Source organism: Corvus hawaiiensis, chromosome 2, assembly GCF_020740725.1.
Source record: "Corvus hawaiiensis isolate bCorHaw1 chromosome 2, bCorHaw1.pri.cur, whole genome shotgun sequence".
Taxonomy (NCBI): Eukaryota; Metazoa; Chordata; class Aves; order Passeriformes; family Corvidae; genus Corvus; species Corvus hawaiiensis.
Window position 1 is genome coordinate 34,470,071 of NC_063214.1, and position 19,640 is coordinate 34,489,710.

The following is a 19,640-nucleotide window of genomic DNA, read 5'->3' on the forward strand; positions in this document are numbered from 1 at the left end:
AGGGTTTTGGTGATGGATAGGGACAAAGGCTACAGCTAAAAACGTCCCCAAACACCATCAACTTCTTGTAAGAGACTGAAAGATCTACAGTTATAGAGGATAAAAATGAATTAGGTGATTGGCTCTCACGATAGCCAAGAGAACTCTTCCAATGCCAAAGACAGGAAAGCCTCATGAAAGTTTCCCATATGTCCATCCATTTCCCACTTCAGCCCCCCCCCAGCCCCCCCACGTGGCAGGCTGCACCCCCCTCCTACAGGTATGATCTGAAAGAGGAGCCAGGCCCACTGGGAGGACAGGAGAGAAGATGCTCTTAGCCATGGACCTGTCTCTCATGGTACCTGTGTTCTCCTCAGACTGGTTGAAGCCACAGATCTGGCAGATACTGCGAACCCATTTGTTCATGTCGTCCTCTGTCTCAGCCACCAGGTAGAAGGTCCTGTCACTTGTTTTGATGTCGAAGATGTAGCTGTCTTGCAGCTCCTTCTTGTTGAAGGTCAGGCCCGCGTCCACTTGCTCACAGAAATTGAGGTTGATGACACGCAAAGGTTTCTTGGAGTGGTCATTTTTGTAGTACTCCAGGACGTCAGGGTCACCACTCATCCGACCGCTGCGCAGGATGAACCAGCGTTTCTTCCATGCCTGAAACCAAGACAAGAGCAAGCATGAACCTCATCACTGAATCTGTGAGAGCGAAAAACCACTGCTAGGCACAGGGTGACACAGAGGCACGTGACACTTCTCTCATGGGGTGCTCTGGGATGCTGCTCAGGCATACCTGCAAGAGGTGCACAGACTCAGCTCAGTTCTTCAGTTTGATACTAAAATCCAGGAGAATTAAATACTGAAATAGCATTGTAGCATAAGATGACCCCAAAAGGTGCCAGTCTTGGGGCTCAGAGGAACCTTGCTCCTACCCTACAGCCCAGCCATGTTCCCAGGACCCAAATGCCCTTCTCCCCGTGATGTGGGATAATCTGTGCAGTGGCATTACCAGGCATCGCAATGCCAAAATGCCTTCCAGCAGCTCGGAGGAGCTGAGGCACTTTGGATGCAGCACTCTGAGTGTCCTAACCTTCAGAGAAACCCCCGAGAGCATCGTAGGATGTGTCTGCAGATACTGACCACGGCAATCCCATCTCTGTTTAAATGCCAGGATAGAAATACTAATAAAACCAAAGGAGAACTGGTTTGTTTTTTTTAAATATCAGGAATAATGCCAGGGAGACCCACGGAGAATCCCAGCTTCATTTGTTTTTCAGCATCCTCTGCTCCCTGGCACATAGGTAACTCCTTTGCAAAGGAAAAGGTTATCATTGATCCTTCCAAGCACTGCTGGCAGCTGCCCCCGGCCAAACTACCCGCGGCATGGACTCAGAGGGCTGTGGAGTTTGAAGTGAACCAGCAAAATAAATGTCAGCCATCAGCCCTGGCCCTGAGAGCTGCGGCCCTGCTGCCCTCCCCATGCCAGACACAGTTGGGAGCCCACAGGAGGGGGAATAGACACAAGGAAAATGTGCTAAATGCTGAAACTGTGCAGGTGTAACCCCCCATCCCATGAGGTGGGCAGTGTGTTTTTTGGGGTGTGCTCTGCATGAGGATCATGGCACCTGCATGAGGGATGCACAGGGCTGAGGGACCACCTTGAGCTGCTCCCTTTTGGAGAGCTATGCTCCCTTGCAGAGGCCTCAGCTCCCATGGCCTAAGGAAGGGAAGGATTACATCTAAGTGCAGTCCTTAAAACAGCTTGTTCAGGCTGTCTTTGAAGGCAGCAAAGGTTTGAGAGGTGCCTGTGGATAAGCATGATGGAAATTATGACCAGTGCTCCTGTGTTGCCTGACACAGACCTCAGTTCATACTAGAGGATGCCAAGGGAGGGGATGCGATCCCCACCATCCTGCCCTGGCTCTGAACAGTGGTGCATTTTGAATGAGATTTACCTTATTCATATTTTAATATGAATATAACCAGTTTTGGAGTTCTGATGGTTACAAGGGGTTGTGTTATGAGGAAGCACACGATATTTCTAAGAAGGAAGAACCAACAGCCACAAACACCTTTAGTAACCCAAGGGAGGCACCAAGGCGAGCAGTGTTGTGGGTCCCTCATGATGCTCCCCAGGTGCTGACCACAGGCTTTGCATATTGGTGATGGGCATGTGCTAGATCTCAGCCAGCCAACTGCACCAGGATCCCACAATTTTCGAGACTTTTGTGGCTGAAGTAAGGGTAAGAAACTCCTGTGATGTTTCCCCTGAACAGTCTGATTCAGACCACACTTCTCAAAAGCTTAAAAATAGCTTTTGTCGGTGTCTTTGAGCTTTGTAATCGAATTCGTTTTGCACTAATTCTCAAAACGGCTCCTAGTGCCGGGAAAGCAACTTCAGTGCAATCTTCCAAAGGCAGCGAAGCAGCAAATTGCTTAGCAAGAGGATGTGCAAGGCTGGCAGATTTTGGCTTAATCTCACCCACTTCTCATCAAAATGGCTGCTTTTGAGTGACAAAATAGACACAGTGGAGCTGTGTCCATCAGTGAGGGAAAAAACCAATTTCACCAGGCAGCAGCAATAATTCACTAGTCCATCTCCTCAAAACAGATCACCCAAAGCATCGGGAAACAAATTCATGAACACTTTTTTCCTAGTTCTAGGTGGTAAATGTCCCATTAGCTTCTTCCTGTTAACACTGAGTCATTTCTTTGCAGCCACCTGGCAGGACTAAGACAAGGGAATACATGAGGTGTGTGGGGGGGGGCAAGTCAGCGAGGGGACTGCAAGAAGATGGAGTTGTGCAACCATATGAACCAGCACCTGAATGCAGACATCCAGCGCCCGTTCTTCCTGCTTAGCTTGCTGCTTTCCAGCCATCTGGAGTCCAGTCTTCCAGCCTCCCTTCATGGCTGAGATGCTGAATTACAAAACCCACGAAGTACAGAAACTAGACTCCAGAATTTAGAGTTTTCGTGGAAAAAACAGGAGGAACTGCTGCAAAGCAAGACCAATGATGCTACCACAACTTCTCTTTTTATCACCAGTGTGAGAGCCACAACTCCTCCAGTTCTCTTTAGTCTGTCTGGTAGCAATGGAAAGTACCACACAGTCAAGATCTGACAGAGAAAACAGTATAACACACAGGTCTGGTGGTTTTGGATAAGTTTTAACATAGGCTGGTTGTGAAAGAATGGGTCTTGCCAGCACAAAATTTATTGGAAAGCTTCAGGAGCTGGAGTAGCATTGGAGGGTGGGACCACTGGACAGGGCAGGAGCCCCACAAGCCTGGGAAGACCACCCTGTCCATCTCTGCACGGTGCCCTCCTGATGATAAAGAGTCACTGGTGTTCTTCTAATACAGCTTCTGACCCAGAAGAGCTCATGGCAGCAGTCTCTGGAGTGCCCGTCCTGGACAGATGGCTGCAGGCAGCACAGCTGGAGGCATCTCCTACCACACTTCCCCACAGCAGGACCAGCTGTTGCTGCCTCCTAAGATCAGCTTCCAAGTCAGAGGAATAAGCAATGATAACTAGAAGAGAATGGAAGTAAACGCTAAAGAAATAGGAGCCTCTGGATTTCTCTGGATTTTTGAGTACTGGGCTCAGCAAGTGTATTTTATTTTTTCCCTGTGGATTTGCTGTGCCTTTATTGGGACCAGGGCTCAGCTTGTGTTTGCCAGGCTGTGGCTGCTCTTGGAGCATCTCTTGGCACTAACTCAGCTTGCTTCAACATGTCACCATATGCAGCAAAGGATATGTAGTTTGCAGCATGTGGCCCACCCTCCTGGGACACCAATTTCCCCATTCAAAGCTGAATCAATACCATCCGAATCTTCCATGTTTAGGCTTCCCTAGAATATCACTTTCCTGCAAGAGAGTGATTTAAGGGTCTACTGATCACCAGCTATGACAGAGGTGAGATGTATGGGATCCATATGTGCATGGCAATCTCAGCTCGTGCCAAACCAGGGGAGGATGCAACTCCATGTGAACCTACACACGCTTTCCAAGACCACCTTCTCCCAGCATGAGGCTGTGCTGGCCAATGGGCATCTCATCCTACACCTGAATTTTCCTTCTCTGCTTATTTTTATTTCTTCACAGCTCTGTTGAAGCCCCTGTTGCCATGAGTCCGCTCCTGCCAAAACACTGTGCCTCCCTGACATGTGTTGTGAGCCAAGGGCTGTGTTTGTTTAACAGCTTTACAACGTTGAGAGGCCAACAGCTTAACAGCCATAAAATGGTGCTCTGCAGCACAAATTTCCAGCTGTGCGGTCCTTTGCCGGCATCAGGTTCCTTCACGGTTAAATTACGGCTGCCAAAGGCCCTTAATATCATTGAGGAATATTTTGACACTTGGCAAGTACTTCTTTTAAAGATTCGTTTGTTAAAAAAAAGTGCTCATCGCGCTGCTATTGTGATGCGAATCCTCCCTGGGTTCGAGGCTGCTGCTGCTCAGCTGCTTTCCACCTCAACAGAGCCATGGCAAAGTTAAAGTTTACAAAATGGAGCTCTTTCCAGCTGGATGCTGCCTGGAGCTGGTTGTTTTATGGAGAGCTGGGCTGGCAGAGGTGAGGTAGTGCTGCTGGGTTCACTGGCTGAGTGTACTTAGCAGGGATGCTCGGGCGGGTTCAGGCAGTGGTTGGGACCCTTCGTGTTCCTTCTGCTGGGTGAGAAGAGCTGAACCAAAGAGGTGGCTGCTCTTGAGCAACTGAGATATCATCATGGATGGTAGGAGATACCACCCCACCACTCCAGGAGTGACGTCTCTCATGTCCCCTGTGGCTGTCCTGATGGCACAATGCTGTGACAGAGCTGGTGGCATCAGGGCAGAGAGCTCAGAGAATCTGGGGCCGCCAAGTGCCTAAAAATCCAAATGCTTTAACTGACAGCCCAGAGAGACGCTTTATTAATCACGGTTATATTGAGGGACATTCAGACAGCATCTTCCTCCCTGCTCCCCTGTTCTCTGCAAAGTGAACACAGAGATCCAGCCTAACTGCTCTTTCAGAAAAAAAGAAAAGAGGTGAGGAAAATAATAATTTAAATGTCAGTAAAGCCAGGTATCCATCCCCGGAGAACTTGGCAAGTGCCACAATCCTGAGAAGGAATCAAAAATGACAACATGGAGAGATGGCTCTTGGTGGGGCCTGTGGGAGTGGCCCACCCAGTATTATCTTAGCTCCAAAATGAGGAGTTTGAAACAGTCAGAGACTGTTAGCTTTGAGTTGAAAGGGATGCTCTTTCAATTAGGATCAACTTCTGAGCCACATCTCTCTAATCTGAAATACTAATATTTTTACCACCACACCTGTATAGCATATATAGGGAGAAGAGAAGAGAAGAGAAGAGAAGAGAAGAGAAGAGAAGAGAAGAGAAGAGAAGAGAAGAGAAGAGAAGAGAAGAGAAGAGAGAAGAAGAGAAGAACATGTATTTTTCCCAGGAAATCTTTCTGTCCTGTACCTTCTCCCCCTGACACCAACTTCATGCCCACCAGCACTGCACACCAGTAGTGTGAAATAAACCTTCCAAAATCTGATCTGACACAAATCACGGGATCTAATCCAAGGTGGCAGGCAGGATGAGCGACCTAGCCATGACATCAGGAAAATTTCTCACACCAAGATGAAGCCGGGGACTGAGTGATTCAAGCAGGAAACCCCACAGCAGGGCAAGCAGGTGCTTGTGTCCCAGATCTGCCCAGAACTAGAGGAGCCCTGGGTGCAGGATGTCTCCTGTCATTGCTCCTGCGGCCACCAGCTGCCACTGGGGGTGCCACCATATCCACAGAAAGCCATGAGTCTGTCCCAGCCACACATGCCCCCAGTTTTCACTCTGCAGTGAAGATTAGTCTTGCACCCCAGTGAGCACGTTCTCCCTCTGGCTCCTGGCGCATCTGCCATGGCAGAGAGGAGTTCACACTTCAGGAGCACGTGAGAAGGACCACAACACCTGGAAAGGTGTCACTGTTCTTCCCAGTCACTGTGTCACCTTGATGTCCTCTCCAGGCTGCCACCACTTTAGCCATCCTGGCAAGATCACCCCTGGGAAAGGGGGATAGAGCGGCTTGGGTCCTTCAGTGGTGCTACCGTTCTTGCCATCTGCAACAATTACAGCTGTTGGACTGTGTTACGCGGCACTGGGGTGGATCCTGTCCTGCCCACCCCTCCCCACAGCCCTGTAGGAGGAACGTGGTCCCCTATAGTGGCTGGTGCTACCAGCATCAGCGAGTGAAGCCCCATACAGGAGAACTGCAGAATAACCTACTGGTGACCTGTATAATAATGTTGTCTTCCTCTGTGTCCCTGGGGGCTTTTTATCTCGTCTGATGGACAGGAGGATGCTGGTTTTATTATTCATGCAAGAACACCTCTTCCCTCCCTGTGCTAGTGCTAACTCAAAGGAAATGTGGCTTGGAAGTAGATTTGTAAGCAGCAAAGAAGCCCCCTCTGTCTGCGCAGGTAATGTTTCTGTTGGCTGATTCCTCTCACACAGCCCCAATGTCCCCAGTTCCCAGAGCAAACGGGAGCTCCCTGAGCCCCACTCCTGCCCTTCCAGATCCCCCGGGGTTCTCCTTGCCTGCTGCACGCTCACAGCACCTTTCCACATGATACTGGGAACAGACAGGTCCCAGCCCCGCTCCTCGCACCCTTCAAAGGGATGGAGGCTGTTCCCTGTTAATCACGCCCCAGCCGTGGCCGAGTTCACGGTGGGTTCATTATCAGCACTGCTTTGGGGGAGCTGTGATTGGCAGCGCTAATAACACCACGCTGCAGCTGCAACACCCTGCGGGGCACAGGAAACCTTGCTGGGGTACAAAGAGGCTCTTCCTTGCTGAGGAACCGAGGGAAGGTGATGCAAAAACCCCCCAACCCAGTGCATATCTCAGGCTGTCAAACTGACCTTCCGTCCTGGGATTTTTTTCCCCACTCTCGGAGGTGTAATTAGGCTTCAGAGCACACATGGAATCACTACATGTGACATCCACCCAAGGGCAGCAGAGCCAGCAGGAGATGTCCTGCACCGAGCATCACTCACAGCTGGGTGAGAGGGGGTTTCAGGGAGGTGAGGCACAAACACAAGCTAAAGCCTCTTTATTTGTAAGATCATTTAAAAAACCATAAGCTTCAAAAACAGCTCCTGCCATCAGAGATGTTTGCTACCAGGGAAGGAAGGGTCTGGGATGGCTCGGAGCTACAGGTACACTGGTGTGAGCAGGAGGACCCGTTCCCCACCTCCACCCTCTGTGAATGGGACAAGCAGCACAGAAGTGACACAATGTGGAAAACATTTCCCTTCGTATTTATTTTACGGGAGTTCTCCGGTTGGAAAGATTTCAGTAGCCTTGTGCTGCATGGTCAATCTTATGAAAATAAAGATTTCTCTCTGGGATGTGAGGGCACTGACAGCATTTCTGATGGGATGCTGGAGCGCCTGATTAAGGATGGAATGGAAAAACTAAATACAAAATAGTGAGGCTGCACTTACACCACCAGACAAGCTGTGACTGTCTGAGAAAGATGGACATGGGAAACCCTGGGAGGTCCAGTAGTGCTCCTGTCTGGAGGGTGTAGAAAGGATGGACGTAAACTCTACCAGGAGAAGCATGGGGATAGCATGAGAAGCAACAGAAAAGTCTCATTAAATGCACGGAAAAGGCTTCACAATGAGGGGTAGAACAAAAAATCCCCAGATGGGGTGATGTCCATTTTGGAGATAATCAGAACCTGCCAGGACAAGACCAGGAGTAACAAGATTTACCTCCAGAGTTGGCCCTAGCTTTGAGCTGGCCTCACCTTGAGTCGGAGGTTGGTTCAGAGACCTCCAAAGGTCTCTTCTGACCTTAGTTATCTCCAAATCTAAATTACTCTTCCATAATTACGTCCACTCCCAGTGAGGAGTGCTGAACTTGTCATAGGGAGACCTGATGAGACCACTCAGACCCTGAGTTCTGACGTGGGACCAGCGCAGCCACCCATCGCACATCCACCCGCAGCATTTAGAATGGGAATGGCTAGCACAGGCATTTTTCAACTCTCATTGACTAAAGCAACCTTTTCTGGGTAATTCCTTCTGCTGAAAGCTGCACGGCACTTTTGCAAGTGGGAAGGTGCTAGGAAAGCAAGGGGTTCACAGGAAGAACCTGGAGCCTAGCTCTTGACTCGGGGCTGGCTGCAAATGGTCCATGTGCTGAACCTCCAGTGCATTCCTGCCGCTGCGCATGGATTTTGTTATCTGGAATTATTTCCTGCTATTCAGCCCTGTTCTGTATTCCACTCTGTTATTCCTAGCTGAAATCCCTCCCACCGCCCTGCCTGGCACATCCTTTGTGGGGCACTGGAGCAGCACCCAGAGGAGGTGCAGGCAGGTGGATGGGTGTACCTGACTGGGATAGAGGATACCCAGGCTTGTACCTTGTGGCCGCTTTGAATGCTGACAGGACACGGGGCTGCAACCACCAAACAGGATGTCCCAGCAGCCTGTGATATGATATTTCACTTACCACATATATTGTGATACTACAGCCACACATATTTTACATGATGCACATCAAGGCGGGTGTTCTCCAAGTCTGTTTGCAAAACCCAGCTGCCACCACAGACTACACTCAATCCCGCACTCTAGAGCCGACCAGCCCACCAGAGCAAGTCAGCCCATGCCATGTGAGCACACCAAGAGCAGAGTTTAGTTTGCTTTTTTCAGCTTTGGGCTTCTGGAAGCAAAAGCAAACTGCTTTTCAGAGATTTTTTCTCTCCCCTGAGACTCTGGTATCAGTCTCTGATAAGAGTTTTCCTGGCCATTACACAAGCAGGGCTGGACATGGGAACACAGCATGAATAAATGACTTAGAGCAAAGCATTTTGATAACTGAGTTTTTCTAGCTTTCTGGCCTCCGCAAGAGCAAAATAAATTCCACAGCACTGTCAGCAATTTCCCTTCCCTCTCCCCTAGCTTTGGGCTACCTCGAATTCCTACTCTCATTGCCCAGAGAAGCTGTGGATGCCCCATCCCTGGAAGTGTTCCAGGCCAGGTTGGATGGGGCTTTGAGCAACCTGGTCTACTGGAAGGTGTCCCTGCCTGTGGCAGAGAGGTTGGAGCTAGATGATCTTTAAGGTCCCTTCCAACCCAAACCATTCTATGATTCTGCAAACAGGGATCTGCTCCAAAAGCACCTACTCTGTGCTGGCAGGAGCCACAGTTCCTGCCCCAGGCTTCTTTGGCAAATGTACACCAGTCTCTGCTCACAAACAGCTCATTGCACAGATGCCTCACCCCATGAGTGCTCAGGGATGGGCTTCATGAGACAAAACAGCACTGCACATGTCCCCTCTGCCTCCTCCTGGAGGTTGTGGCTGTTCTCCCACCCTGTGTCACCTCTTGCCAGCCCTCTGTGACATCCAGGACGATGCTCAGGAGAGGACAAGGTTTACTTTCACCAGGCTTGGGTGTGGCTAAGAGAAGATTTCCAGGAAGGGAATTGCACTTTGGGGTTTCTTTTGTCCCACATCCACGAGCATCCATGAGACCCAAAGGGAGACAGGGAAGGGGCTGCCATCTATTTGCTATCCTTTCCAAACCCTGAACACTGCTTGTGTTTCAAAGCAAGGCTGATTTAAAGCAGTGCTTTTGAACACAGAAAAGAATCTGAAAAAGCCAAACGGAGATTTAGTTTTAATAAATTGGAGATACACACCCATGTCAGCTCTAGCAGTGAATCCCGTAATTAAACTGCTCTGCCCTCAATCTCTCAGGTGAAGGCAGATGGAAATACAGATGAACTTAGAATTGGATATCAGGAATGAGAGGTATGTCAGGATGCTTTCCCCTTCCCTTAGCATGCCACCTCCTTTGCTTAAAGGCTGTAAAAAAAGTGCCTTACAGGGTGATACTGAGACTCTTCTGAGCTTAACAGGCTCTATGCACAGCAAAAAACAACCACCCAATTTGGTTTGATATGATGAACTGGAGATATTGTGGGGCTGAAGCTGATAGTAAAGTGTGAGGATGTTTCTCCTGCAATCTAAAGGAGTCTGCCTTGTAGCAGGATATTTGGGATAGGCTTGCCTTTCCAGGAATGGTTTCTAATTTTAGAAAAGCTCTGAGGCTTGTTAATTTTCAGCCACTTTAATGAGCTGTCTCTTTAATGGTCTGTAACCATTTCCAGCTCGACTAACCTCTGCAATGGGAGAAATTAGCCTGATTCGACTCACACTGAACTCACAGTCTGCTAGACAACCCTTTGCACCTCCTCATGGTAGCTGTCTGGGTGGCAGGGCCAACATCACAGCTGCTGGCACAAAGTGGGCAACAGGGAAGATCAAAGGGCTTCTCTGCAAGGAACTAGTGACACAGGTCTGGAAAAGGGTCAGGATAGGAGAGATGCTGAGGAAACCATCAGTGGCAGGGAGAAGGTGGTGGAGATGACTTACTCACTCTCGCCTAAGACAAGAACGACAGGACATCACAGGAAAGTAACAGGAGCCAGGCTCAGGACACACAGAAGGAGACTCTCCTTTGGGCAACACAGGAATGACTACGCTGAAGGATGCTCAGGAGGATTCAAGTTTAGCTGGCCCCAACTGGAGCCTGAACAAGGTCACAGAAACAAAATCCCCCCAAGGTCACTGAGTGCCACTGTGTATGATGATGGATGTCTGCAACGAAAACTGTTAACAACAGGGAAAATACTATGAGGAGGAGGAAGAGGAGGGAGTCTTGCCAGCCTAGATGCTGGCTCACTGACCACTGTGCAACATTCCACACTAAAAGGACTTGGGAGCGGCCCTCTACAGATGTTCAAATGTGCCAGGCTTGGAAGGGGCAAGGGAGGCAGCACTGTTCACACCGACCCTTATGGCAGAGCTCAACCTTCATGGCTTCACATGATGCCCTTGCTTTGCTCCGGGAAATGTGGGTGTTTCCATTTTGGCAAGACAGAGAGGCAGGAGGCTGTGAGGCCAAACGCATTAAATGTGGGCAAAAGGGAAAAATGGAGCCAAAAGCTGCTATGAGAAAGACAGCTCCGTGGAGATCAGCACCAATGGTACTCACCCATCAGCTGGATTCTCATGGTTTAGTTGATTTTAGGGCCTCAGGTTCATTCCTGCAGCTTGAAAGGGCACCCTAATGAGTGGATTCCCTGGTGCTGCATAACATGTAAGCTCGTGTGAAAGCCTTTCCTTAGCTAAAAATGATTTCTCTCCTCTTTCAGCTCACCCTTTTGGATGAAACTTATGGAGACTTAATTATCTCATCCTTCTGTCAGGACCCTATGGAACCTTACTGGTTTCCAGCAGACACTCACAGAAAGCACGTGCACACATAGACACTCCCTGAGGCTCTCCTTCAGCCCTGCCAGCTCGCAGCCCTGCCCACTGCTCTCCTGACAGGCACCAAGCTCAGGCAGACGGGCTCACAGGTTGGAGGGAAGTGGGGGATAATTCAGGGTACATGTGAGGACAACCCTAGATCTGCACCATACAAGGGTCCAGATCTTACCTGTTGCACAGCTGGTTGAGGGTGGCCAGCTAAAATATGTAGATTGCTGATTTCAAGCCTGCTACAGTGAGGTACATCTTTCCAGATGTGCCCAATAGCCAAAACATCTGTCAGTGACAGTACTAGGCTGGGTTCTGTGTTGAGTCCTCACAACACTTCCAGTTCCACAACCCTGTGCCTACAAAAGGAAATTTTCTCCAAGTTCCCCCACACCTGTGAGAATCACAGATTCAGGCAGTTCAGGACTCCTAATGTCCCTCCCAACCTGAATTATTATGATTGTAAACTGATTTCTTTTATATCACAGGCTTTTAATTAAATGCACATTTATGCCCATATGGACCCCATTAACCATTCATTTGTCATCATATTTAGCCACCACCTCCTGAAAGAAAAAAAACAAGGAGGGGGTTGCTTCCAATCTGTCACTTTGTGGGTTTGACATCTTGCAAAGGGCTCTCGTGATGCCCTTTTCCACTACACTGGAGATCCCTTAGCATGTTCACAGAGAGAAAATATCACAATCACTTGGCTATTCCAACCTCTCATCTCTTCCAGAAAACTAACCAGCTGCCAGTCTAAGAACTTCTGTGCTATTTCCGCAATACTGTCATTTTTCCTTTCTTCCTCTTCGGCATCAACATTAGTAGCCAGCTACTCTAACACATTTTGCTGTTGTTGTACATAAGGAGAAATAAAGGCACCTCCTACCCCTTCATTTAGACATCAAAGGTCACTGTAGCTGTTTCTGCAGCAGCCTCAACTCACATCAGGAGCTGCTCATGCAGTTTCTTTCTATCAAGGCCAGAAAACCCTGCATTTGGTGATTCACTGCCCCTTTCTGTAGGAACAATCTTCTTTCTTTCTCCTTTGATGTTCAATTTTGCATTGGGCTGTCTTCTAACATATTTTTTTCAAATGTGCTCTGCTTGCCAAGTGATCCAGACTGCCCTGTCTGATGAATTTGTCTTCAACATTTACCGTTTCATTACCCTTTGTGCCACTGGCAGCTTCTCCCCACAGGAGCCATTAGATCTGCTTCACTTAGGGAAATGCTGAGACTTAGTATTAATCCCTGAAAAATGGCATGAAGAAGAGCCCCATTTGTGGGTGACATCTTCCTGGGATCTGCCAGGTTTTATTTCACTTGCCAGGTGCTTGGGGCTGTATGGACTGCGCTCATTACCCGACAGCTCGCCTGCCATCCGCAGACCTGTGGGCTCCACCATTTGGCCCAGGATTGATGCTGGGCATCGACCTATTGCTGCCTAGGGAGTCCCTTCTGAACATTTCTTCTACCTTCTGGATTGGCAGTAACTCCCTTAATCAGGATTAACCTAATCTGTTTCTCCCGTATCTGGAAAGCTGTTGTCTTCTTTTTCCATGCTTTGGTGGAAAGGCGAGAAGACTACTGCTTCCTAGACCTCCATGAGCTTTTCATATTGCTCTGCTCATCTTTTCCTAAAATACCAGATTTTCAAACTTCTCCATGGTCCTTCAGTGATGGGAACCCTTACAAAAATCAGACAAGACGGTCATTGAGAGTTTTGGTTGCAGCAGAAGGCTTTAGGAGATGCAGTCTCCAGAGACCACCCACAAAGAAGTTGGAAGAGAGCAAGGAAAGCCCTTGGCTTCCTTGCAGGAGGAACAACCCACCCCAAAAGGTAGCACCTCAAAGGCAGATGACCAGCGTTAAATGGGTGCAGCAATAGCAGATGACTGGGCACTGGCAGAGTCTATCATGGCCTTCAGGAACAGCAGTCAACATAGTGCTGAGGCACTTGATTAACCACGTGTCTGCCCCAGCCTTTGCCTTCTGCCAGCAAACAAAGCCTGGGGAAGAGATTCCTGAGCTCAAATAGTCTATTTGGTTCTGGGAACTCAAGTGCATAATAGGTCACATGATAAAAAGTAGTACGGTTTAGTCAGCATGGATGAGAAGATCAAATGGATGAGAAGTTGGCCATTCAAAGATAACCTTCTCCTAATGAATAGTCACATCACTATTGTCTTTTAAAAATTAGAGTCTATAGAAGCCCTTGCAATTGTATATTTCGGATGCTACAGGATTTCTGGTCATTCCTGTTTCCCGTCCGACCAACAGCACAGTGAGAACATTAAATATTCTGACTCTGACCCAAGAAATGCCCACAAGTCTGACTGGATGGGGCAGAAGAATAACCTGGGATCATGGTAATATTGCCTTGTTTAAAGACTTCTTTAAAATCAAGGAAGCCAAATGGAAGTAAATCAGCCAAGGTACTGAAAAACACTTTAGAACAGCCAAGGATCTACCAGATCAACAGGACTGTTTTGTGTGGCTTCTGTGGATTAGCTTTTTCTCCTTAAGTTTAAATGATTCCGTTAAAAGTGGCTGCAGCCAGACACAACTGAGGTAGTCTACTGTTTCCCCCGACTGATCACACAAGTCTCTTCATTTTGAAAACCCAGCTGGAAGCCCAGCTTGGAGCCCATGTGCCTCAGGCTTCAAAGGAGCAGACAGCAGGGTGGGTACTAATTCCACATTACCAGCACTCCACAGCAGTTCCTCCATCTGCCTATTAATGTGTGTTCAAAAACCAATAACAACACTTGTATCAGTGGGCTGATACAGGGGTAGCTCTGTGTTTGTCCTGATGGCACGGATGTGGTCATCGCTGGAGGATGATGCCCAGCACCTCTCCCTCCACCGGAATCCCAACAGCCACTGACCCAGCTGTTGACCCCATCAATAGCTGAAAAGCCTTTCCAAAAGCAGCAAACCTCTCTCCTTTCATGTATTATTAAAATTCTCACTGGTTAATTTATTAGGGTACTTTGCACTGGGAAAAATGACCTCTTTGTTGACCCACTTAAACATGCTCCACTCCAACACAAAACCGTCAGAAGGGCAAAAGGGAGAGCTGGGGAAGTTGTGCACAGACTGATGTCCTTTGTCTCAGTGAGACAGCTCCAGGATGGAAGTGCCAGGACTCCCTGGCACAAGAGCAAAGGGCTGGACACAAGCCTTCACAGACCAAACCACAAAGGAAACATTCAGCCCATACGCCACATGGACACAGCCAGAGAAACAAGACTTCCCGGTCCCTCTTCCTACACAGTGCTCATCCCTCCCTCAACCTGTGGGTTTGGGAAAGAAACCTTGATTTCTCCCCATGTTGCTTTCTCTAACAACCTAAATGGGAAACATGATGAAGGGCGGTGGATGAACCATCCATGCATGGTGGGATTTGCTCATGAGGCAGCAAAGACCATCCTCCAGGCAAAGGTGTCCAGACCTACACTCAGACTCTCCTCTTACCTGCTCCTGTGTTTCTCTAGCAAGAGAATCACAAGATTTGCTCCACAAAAATCCCTGATTCAAACTCGTATGGGATGTAGAGGAGCAGGGCACTGCTGAGCAAGAGCCAAACTGACAGCACAAACACCACTTGGCACCAAAAGGAGCCCTGTAAGTGAAATGAGCAGGGTTAGCCGTCATTAGGTCTTGTTTTTCCATTAGTGTCATAAAGATAAAGCTGCTCTCCTCCCAGAAAGGCAGCCTGCAAAGTGCTCAGACTCTACAGGACTCTCAGGTTTTTAGAGAGGACACAAAAGCTCCATTTGCTTTCATCACTGAGAAAGCACCTGGAAAGTGCAGCAATGACAAAGACACCACAAAGTGCCTTCAAACCTGGGGGGGGTTGTGAACTCCATCCTGTGCCCTGCTCATTGCCCCGACTGTCACACCAGGTTCCTGCTAGGGAGTGTACTAAAACTCAAATGCTTTTCTGTGGCTCATTCTTATGTGATGCTCTTTATCTCAAGCAAAGGGACTGCCAAATAACTTTGATACTAAGGGAATAAGCAAAGAAAGGTTCATGAGGACACCAAAAAACTATCGCAAATTTCACCCCTAAAGAAATGACCTGGAGGAAGGACCTTGGAGATAGACAGTGCAACACATTAACCCCTGCTTATTCTTAGTTTCATAAAGCTCACATATCCTGGGTGTTAGATGAGCTGAAATACCCAAAATGGGGTTGAACAGAATAAACTGCAGCAGAAGGCTGAATGCAAGGTTGGGAGGTAGGAGTTTGTGAGATCTGATGCTGCAGCTGCCATTAATCTGTCAAAAACCCCTGGAGAAAGGAGTTTTACCCTGTTGTGCCACCTTTTTCCAAGTGTCAAATAAAGACTCAATCTCAGAAGGATGTTACAAAAAAATTACTGAACTGCCATCTGCAAAAATACTTTGGAGGTGGAAAGTGCAGTTATATGATGGCTGAGGAATAATTTTTCTGCCTGCACCAGTTCTGTAAACAGAGAGGTAGAAAACAGCACGTGGGAACCTGAACCTGCAGCAAAGAAGGGTGGAAAGAGCAGTAACTGATGAGTTTTATTGCAGGATGTGTTAATCATCCCAGACGATGGACTGGGATGGGGGTGGAGGACTTGGCAGCTGGGATTTGAGATGTATTTGTAATGTTAACACACATCTGGGATCCATCTTGGAACAGGAACACCGTGTCTGGACCAGGCAGGCCAGAAGAAAATGTTCTTTGTGGCCAACCTTCATGAAGGATCTGACCTGCTGAGCCAAGTGTGGCCTTCAGAGGTGTCCCTCAAGCAATCTGGGGTCGTGGACTACTACAGACACTTTCCAAAGGGAGCATGGAGTTTCTCCAAGTGATTTGCTCAGAAGCTGTAAGGACTGCCTTGCATGGACTGCCAGGGAAAAACAGGTCCAGCTCTCGCTGTGAGCCCTTATCCTCAAATTCTTTGGCAGGGCAGGCCGAGCTTGGTGATCTGGTGGCTCAGGTCCGTGCACAGTGAAGTTGAAAGATGTTCTCACCTCTGCTTTAGGGTGCTGCACCTCCATCCCAGCACTGCTTAATTTAAATTTTGCTGCTTAATTTAAATTTTGCTGCTTATCTGACACACTGGTGTGTCTCTCCCACCAGTACAACCCTCCATATTTCAGTGCAGTTATCTCTGGCTCACAGAACCGAGCAGGGGACCAAGGTGTGGGCATGGGCACGCAGGCATGCCATGATCAGGGATTGCACCTACAGGTGATAAGAGTCACTGTGTTCCTGCACAGGCCCCTATTTACAAACTCCTTTGGAGGCATTTCATCTTTAGAAATCAACATTAATAAAATATGGGACTTCTCTGGCTGTGCTGGAGAATGCATGGAGCACATGGCTTTTCTGCCCCAGCTTGCATAGGCTGTTGGGTTTGGGAAAGAAAGATGGGGAGTCTACACTGGTATCTGACACCTCAGATTCTTTGGCTGGGTGTTTCCAAGGATATGTTTTTCCAAGGATATTCCCTGTGCTCTGCAAGAGTCTGAGGGAAGGCACTCCTTATTACATCATCTCCTGATGTGCAGGGGATCTCATGCTTGCTCTTGCTGTGAACTTCCTGAACGTCCCGTGCATCCCTGTGCTCCCAGTCCAGCCTAATGCTGCCCCACCAAGCTGCAGCAGCCTTCTGCACATGGTTTGTGTTGACTCCATGGATGCCCTTTGTGAGCTCAAGTGGCTTCTGCAGCTGTGTAAATAGGAGTGAAGCCCATTGTGGATCCCTGACCTGTCTACACGTGGCCTCTCACCCTCCCACCAGCAAGGATGAGCAATGAAGACCCTGCTGGGTTCTCCACCCTGAGCAAACACTGGAGACCAGCTGTCCTTCACAGCAAGGGTGGGCTCCATGTGTAGCCCAGGCACTCCTGATAACCGTAGCATCCCAGGATGTAGAAGAAAGTCCGATGTCAAGCCAAGGATGTCTCCTTGTTACAGCCAGCAAAATCAAGTGAGAGATTATAACAGCAGGAGCATGGAAGAATGAAGACTGGGAAGATCTGCCAGCAAGCCCAGTCTGGCCTTCAAAAATTGTATGATTATGTCTAGAGATAAGGCTTAGTAGGATTATTTTCTATGGGAGAAAGAAGCCCATACACACACAGGTGAGTTGGGAGAGAAGCTCTGAAGATCCTCTTGAATGCTGCAGGTCTTCAGAGGGGTTTGAGTCTGGCAAAGCTCAGTTTCAGATAGCTTCACTAAGGATAAGACAGGAGGGATGAGTCCAAGAAAGGACCACGAGACAGGCGCCCACTGACCTCCACAATGATCGGTCCTGTATTAATAGTGAACAGGGTGGAGCTGGGTTAACAGCTGGCCATGATTAGCTGGTCCCTGGGTTCAGCCAAGGGGCCTTGGGGCCACCTCCTGTCGCACTTGGTCAAATAAGACCAGGAAGCACCTAGACCCTATGAAAACCAGCACTCCTTCTGGCTTCATATGCCACAGGCACCTGGATTCCCTATTCATCATCTGGTTTTCTTCTAGGATGGCACCTCCTGTATCACCATCAGGTTCAGGTGCCAGGATCCCAGGAAAATGTCAATAAACTGCATGAAATTCAGCGAAGAACAAAGCAAACTATTATCATGGAGTCAGAGAGACTGACTTTCTGAGCTCATGTGTTTAGCTTGGCTTAACGGCAGCTTAGCAGGGGCTTGGCAACTCTGCTGTCTGCAAATATTTGAAGGGTGTAAACACCAAGGACAAGAGGGAAATCACCCAGGGAGTTTTACAGACTAGGATGAGCAGGAATGTAGGCACTCACTCACCACCTTTGCTAACTGGGGCTTGGGTATCTCCATGTAGATTTACTGAAGCTCCCTCACCTTACAGCTGCTCTCTAGGTCTCTGTAGCACCTGTGGTGTCACGATGGGACTCAGAGAAGCACACACAACCCTTACATCAGGTTTCATATCTATGGATGCCAACAAGGAGAAGGTTCTTAGATGCTGGTGCTCATCAAGGTAAGGGCAAGTGGTATCTAACACCACACAGCCCTGCTCCCAGCAGGTCTTCAGGTTGCTTGATGAGCACACTTCCCCACCTACACCCTGTTTTTCTCTTCTATCACCACCAGTTTCAAATCTAAAGCACAGGGATGGGGGCTGATTTTTAGCTGAAACCTTAGGACAGATATGGCAAGAAATTTTTTGTTAATTCATAATAATTCTGCAAATTTTTTTTTCTCTTTGGTTGGAGAAAAACATCCTTTAGTTTCCCTTCCAAGCTCCTGAAACAATTAATTTTAGCATTTCATAACTACGGATTTTTCAGTTCAAAGTCACACTTACTTTTAAATTGGAAGGGTTAAAACAATAGCTCCAAATCAAAATATTTAATTTACAGTCAAAGGAAATACTTATTCATCTTTCAAGCTAACTTCTGTGGCTTCACAAAACTGCCAGAGAAACCCCCCAAAACAAGTCACCATGTCTTATGTCTCATAGGGTGACTCCAAACTGTTTTGACTCCCTGGAGTGACGTTGCTAAACCCCAGACGAAGATATATCCCAGTAGGCACAAAAAAATTGCTTACGGAAGGGAAGATTCAAATTTAGAGTGGCTGCCTATCTATAAATAGCCTGCAGAACTAAAATACATTCCACTTCGGCTGGAAAAGCCTTTTTGCCTTGTACTCATAAATACTCCTGCCTTTTATAGTTGAAGCAAATATTTGGTTTCTATAGTTATAACAGTGAATACCCAGTGGTCTTTATTTTTAATCTGCACAGTGTTTGCATGAAAAGCCAGGCAGTGGTTTGTGGGGACCCCGCAGGAGTCTGGACCACAGGTGCATCATTAAAAATAAACCTGTGAACAACACAAAAAGCCCTCCCCAAAGTATCCAAACGCAGAGAGGTTTGCTAGTAAACAGCATTTGGCTTTTAGATGTGGCTCTAAGTGCGCTGAGAGTGAAAAACGCCAAGGATCCGGTGATTGCTAATACAATAATGAGGCTCTGTCCTACTAATCTGATGTTCTCAAAGCACTTTGCAGGCATTAATCATCCTCCCAGCAAGGCACGGTGGGATCATCACTCCGAGCACGTTACGGGGCCCAGGGCAGATGGGGGAGAGCCACGTACAGTCTGAAAGATCATGGGTGTCCAAGGAGGGGGTGGTCTGCATTGCTTTATGGATATTTATATTCAAAAAGTCACAGCCACCTCCCTGAAACTTGCCTTCAAAGGGGCCTATTTATCTCTCTGACAGCAATACACACGAAAGCCCTGTTATTCAGTGCTTAATAAATCAAACACCCATCCACCAGCACTACTGATGGAAGGAAAAGGAAATTAAACGTGA

The 19,640-nt window shown here is 48.1% G+C and overlaps 1 protein-coding gene across 3 annotated transcripts in view; it reads right to left on the minus strand.

Moving 5' to 3' along the window:
• The window catches only part of GAB2 (GRB2 associated binding protein 2), a 93,299-nt gene that overhangs the window by 40,018 nt on the left and 33,641 nt on the right, over window positions 1-19,640 (minus strand). For all 3 annotated transcript variants that reach the window (XM_048294378.1, XM_048294377.1, XM_048294376.1), the window contains exon 2: window positions 342-642. In XM_048294378.1, coding sequence (XP_048150335.1) covers window positions 342-642 — 301 coding nt within the window. The remainder of the gene's footprint in view (window positions 1-341; window positions 643-19,640) is intronic.